The 5,389-nt window shown below is 50.1% G+C and overlaps 1 protein-coding gene across 1 annotated transcript in view; it reads left to right on the top strand.

Annotated features, from left to right (window-relative positions):
• Positions 1-113: 113 nt before the first annotated feature.
• The window catches only part of Znf653 (zinc finger protein 653), a 21,483-nt gene continuing 16,207 nt past the window's right edge, over positions 114-5,389 (top strand). The window contains exon 1 of the mRNA XM_008833625.2: positions 114-420. Coding sequence (XP_008831847.1) covers positions 125-420 — 296 coding nt within the window. The 5' untranslated portion in view covers positions 114-124. The remainder of the gene's footprint in view (positions 421-5,389) is intronic.

Here is a 5,389-nt window from a genome sequence, read left to right as displayed (position 1 = left end):
CCTGCTGGGCGCCGGGGGGAGGGGAGGAGCCCTGGAGAAACCCCCCGGCGCCGCGGACTGGCCGCGCCACTTCCGGCCGGGGTTCCTAACAACGGGGGAGGCTGGTAACCGGGGTGGGGGGGGGATGGCGGAGCGGGCACCCGAGCCTGAGGCGGAGGCCAGCGCAGGCAGGGAGGCGGCGGCGGAGGCGGCCGAGGAAGGCGCGGCGGGCCGCAAGGCGCGAGGCCGGCCGCGACTCACCGAGTCCGACCGGGCCCGGAGGCGGCTCGAGTCCCGGAAGAAGTACGACGTGCGGCGCGTATACCTGGGCGAGGCGCACGGCCCCTGGGTGGACCTGAGGCGCCGCAGCGGCTGGAGCGACGCCAAGCTCGCCGCCTACCTCATCTCGCTGGAGCGTGGCCAGCGCAGCGGCCGCCACGGGTGAGGGGCAGCCGGGCACGGTTAGAAGGGGAGAGGGAAGGGAGGAAGGAAAGGGGGGGTGAGCCAGGAGAGGAGACGCCCCCATCCCCCGCCCTCGCGCCTGTGGGCTCCGCCCCTGGCGCTAGCCCCGCCCTCTCCGGCGCTAGCTCCTTGTCCCGTTTCTCCCCGCCTCCCAGTTCCTGCAGGCTGTGCCCTCGCTGGCACAAGCTTGATTCCCAGTACCTGCGGACCACGCCCTCGCCGGCTCAGTGCCCCCGGCCCTCGGTACCTCAGGGCCCTGTCCCTGGTGCCTGCGGGTTTTGGTCTGGCTGACGCGAGCCCCGCCCCTACATTTGTACCTTCTGCCCTCGGCGGCCCTAGCCATGCCCCCAGTGCGTCGAGTCACGCCCCAGGTACCTATGGGCCCCACCTACGGCGTCAGGCCTCGCCCATGGACTGGAGGTGCAGGCGGGTCTCAGACTCCCGAGACCTCCGGCGCTCTGGCCCGCCTACTGCCCAATCCGAGCATGCGTCTAGTCTCTGGTCCCCTTTTGTGGCACTGGGTCCCGCCTGCTGGAGATCTAGGCGCCCAGTTCCCAAAGTGGCCCCATCTCCAGGACTTCTAACTGGCCTGACCCTGGAGGGGCTGCTTCACACCCAGAGGCCTGACAAGGGCTCCAGATAGGTCTGCATAGAGGGATGTCACAGGTCAGAGCTTCCAAAGGTCCTCTCACCTGGCCTGGACTCTTGACTAGACACCCTGAGACTTGAAGGCCTTTTACTTTTTTTCTTTAAAGGGATGGGAAAAACCACGTAATTTGCGTTTATTATTCTTTTTATTACATTTATTATGGGTATGCAGGTCAGAGAACAAATTGTGATAGCTATTTCGTAGCCTTCCATCCTCTGGGTCCTTGGGAATCCATGAACTCAGGTCATCAGGCTTAGGAGCAAAAAGCACCTTTCCCATTGACCCACCTTAATGCACTGTGTCCCGCCCTCCTTTTTTTAAAGTAGTGTCTCAGGAGTATATGCTGGCCTGAAACCTGTAGCCCAGGCTAGCCTGAAACTCCTCGCACTCCTTCTGCCTTCGCTGCTCAAGTGCTGGAATTAGAGACATAAGCCACTCTGCTCAGCTGAGCCATTTTCAACCTTTGTGTCTGGGCCTGCCAGATGCATAGTTTGGTTCAAATAATGATCTTCCCTAATAGCCATATTTTTGTTTTTGAATGAGAAAGTTTATTAAGTATATAGCAAACTAAAATAAAAGCATAAATAGCAAGTGATAGGTAGGCAGAGAGGAAAACATCAAATTGGGCACCCAAAACCGCCAGAGATTTCAGAGATTGACTGAGGAAGCTGGCTTAAGAGAGTTGGTTGGAATTCACCATAGAGAGAATCCAGGGCAGAGCAGTGTCTCCCCTGTGAGACTTCTAAGTAAAAAGAACACATAGCAACAGTAGAGAAAAATGTCATCAGATTGGACACAAATCTGGCAGTTAAGGCTGGAGTACTGACTTAGTGGTTAAGAGCACTGGCTGCTATTGCAGTGGATCTGGGTTTGGTTTCCAAGACCTGCATAGCTGCTGACAACAGTCTGTTAACTCCAGTCTCAGGGAATCTGATGCCCTCTTATGACCTCCTTGGGTATTGTATGCCTGTGGTACCCTTACATATATACAGATAAAACACTCATACACATAAAATCTAAAAATTAAAACATCTGGCAAAAAGCCTGGGGAAATTGACAGTTAGCTGGAGTTTCTGATTGAGCTTTCTCTACGTGCCTGAGCTTCCTGCTTCTGTTTCCTACAACAGTAATCTGCTGGAAATGGTTTGCCCTCTAGCTGTTCGCAAGGAGACATGTTTTTACTCTTGGGCTGTTTTGCTATTCTCTATCAGAGTTGGGGGGCAGTCTATCCCCAGACAAGGACATGGGAAAACAGTTTGAGACAAACATGCTTGGGTCTCAGATGGGCAGATGGGTAACCTGGATCCCAGAGCCAGTCTCTCAGTCTGTTTAAACAGCATATGACAATTTACCAATGTAATGTACACCAGAGGCTAAAATGCTGACGACCTAAGTTTAATACTAGAACCCATATGCTAGAAGGTGAGAACCAGCACCACAGTTACCCACTGACCTTCACATGAAGACACACACACACACACACACACACACACACACACTACACACAAACATAAAATCTTAAAGATTTTATGTTTATGTGAATGTGTGTTTTGCCCACATATAACTGCACCATGTGTGTGCAGTGCCCACAGAGGCCAGAAGAGCATATCAGATTCCTTAGAACTGAAATTACAGATAGTTGTTAGCTGCCATGTGGGTAATGGGAACCTAACCTAGGTCCTGTGTGAGAGAAGCCAGTGCTCTTAACTGCTGAGCCATATGTCCTGCCTCATAAATAAAATCTTAAAGAAGGTTCAGCCCAGGGAAAGTCAGATACAGGGGGAGCTCCAAATTAGCTGGTGCAGTGGAAGGTCAGAGGCCTTGGCAAAGTCTTACAGTTGAGGAACATGGCAATTGGAGTTTTGTATCTCCAGCTGACTTGTTAGGTTGATGTGAGGAGGAAGTTAAAATACAGAGCTCGGCTGGAGAGATCTCTATGAGATCTAGGCCAGCTTTGTCTACATAGTGAGTTCCAGGCCAGTTGGGGCTACAGGGAGACCCTGTCTCCAAAACAAAACAAAACAGAAGTAGTTAGTGATGTGGCTTAGTTAGTAGAGTGTTTACCTAGTGTGCAAGAAACCCTGGGTTCATCCCTAGCACCTAGATGTGACAGTACACACCTGTAATACCAGCATTTGGGAGGTAGAGCAGGAGAATCAAGAGGTCAAAGTCATCTTTGGCCACATAGCCAGTTGGAAAACAGCCTGGGCTACATGAGACTATCTCAAAAGTGGGAGGTAAGGAATCAAAAGGAAGCAAGATGTCTCGAGCAGGTAAATGTGCTTGCCTCCAAGCCTGAAGACCTGAGTTTTGTCCCTGAGACCCATATAGTAGAAAGAGAACTGACTTCCGTAGGTTGTCCTTTGTCCACTGAGCTGTGGCATGCACCCCCTCCAATAAATAAATAAATATGGAATACAGAAATTATTCTAAAAAGTCAAATTCTTGCCATGCATGGTGGTGCATGCCTTTAATCCCAGGATGTTCTGCATAGTGAGTTCCAGGCCAGCTGGAGCTACAGAGAGACCCTGTCTCAAAAAACAAAAAAAAAAAAGTCAAACTCTTGCCAGGTGTGGTGACCATGCCTTTAATCTCAGCATTCAGGAGGCAGAGGCAGGTGGATCTCTGTGAGTTCAAGGCCAGCCTCGTCTACATAGTGAGTTCCAGGACAGCTGGGGCTACAGGGAGACCCTGTCTTTAAAAAAGTAGGGGTGGTGACTGGAAAGATGGCTCAGTGCTTAAGAGTACTAGCTAGAATTAGTTACCAGCACCCACATGGCAGCTAGCAATGGTCCTTAACTCCAATTCCAGGGGATCTGATGCCCTTTTCTGGCATCCTTGAGCATTATAGGACACAGGTGCACTTATATACATGCAAGCAAGACACATACATTAAAAAAATAAAATATGAACTAGAGAGATGGCTCAGCAGTTAAAGAGCACTGGCTGCTCTTGCAGAAGACGAGGGTTTGATTCTTAGCACCCACATGGCAGATAACAACTATCCATAACTCCAGTTCTAGGAGATCTGACACCCTCTTCTGGCTTCCACAGGCATTACACAACAACAGGTGTACTTACATACATGCAAAAATAATTTTTTGTCTTTTATCTTTTTTTTTTTTTTTTCAATGTGTACAAGTCTATTGCCTGCATGTATGAGAGTGCACTCATGTCATGCAATGCTGCAGAGGTCAGAAGAGGAATTTGGATTCCCCTGGAACTGCAGTTAAGGATGATTTGTAGCCTCCATGTGGGTGCTGGAAATCAAACCCGGGTCCTCTACAAGAGCAGTCAGTGCTCTTAACCCCTGAGCCATCTCTCCAGCCCCAAAATAATTTTTTTTTGTCCTTTTGAGGCAGGGTCTCCCTATAGCCACAGCTGGCCTGGATTCTCCATGGAGACAAGACTGGCCTCAAATTCACAGACATCCGCCTGCCTCTGCTTCCCCAGTGCTGAGATTAAAGGTATGCGCCACCACCTCACACCCAGCTTTAAAAAATACAATAATTTAAAAAATCAAACTGTTCCATTGGAGCTTTCAGAGTTAGGGTAGATGCTGGGAAACTAGAAATGAGGCCAACTCTATGAGAAAGGTGGTGATAGGATCCCAGGCTACAAGTGGGAAACTGAAGCACATGGAGGTAAAGTCACTTGGCCAAGGTCGCAGCCTGCTGCTGTGACAGACGAAGGCAAAGACGCTTCGCAGGGTGGGAGGTTTAGGGAAAAGAGAAGGAAACATCCAAGTGAGTGGGGGAAAGTGTGGTGAGTGTGCCCTATGGAGAGCAGGAGACTGGATGGAAGAGATGAGCAGGAGGGCTTTGCCCTGGTGTCATTTGTGGAACTGGGCACCAAAAGGAAAGAAAGCTGGGGCCCTACCACTGTTGTTCTGCAGGGGAGATGCAAGATTGGAGAAAGGCTCAGGGGACAGAAGACAGTTCGAGAGAGAAAGCTTGACCCCAATATCTGGTATGCTTACATCACCTTGATTTTTTTTTTTTTCTTTTTGAGACCGGGTCTCTATAGCCCCAGCAGGCCTGGGACTCACTATGTAGACCAGGCTGGCCTTGAACTCATAGAGATCTGCCTGCCTCTGCCTCTGAGTGCTGGGATTAAAGACGTGGGCCACCACACCCAGCTCTTACAACAATATTTTAACCTATTTCTTCAGGTCTAAAACACAGAGAAAGAATTTCCATGACATCACAAAATCAAATATATTACATACATTTCAATCAAGTGCATGTGTTCTGTAATTTCTTCTGGCTTTATCATCTGTCTGATATCAATTTTAATTAG

Source organism: Nannospalax galili, unplaced genomic scaffold (assembly GCF_000622305.1).
Source record: "Nannospalax galili isolate Female #2095 unplaced genomic scaffold, S.galili_v1.0 scaffold1436, whole genome shotgun sequence".
NCBI classification, from domain to species: Eukaryota; Metazoa; Chordata; class Mammalia; order Rodentia; family Spalacidae; genus Nannospalax; species Nannospalax galili.
Note: the sequence above shows the minus strand (reverse complement) of the source record. Positions and strands in the feature narration are given on the sequence as shown.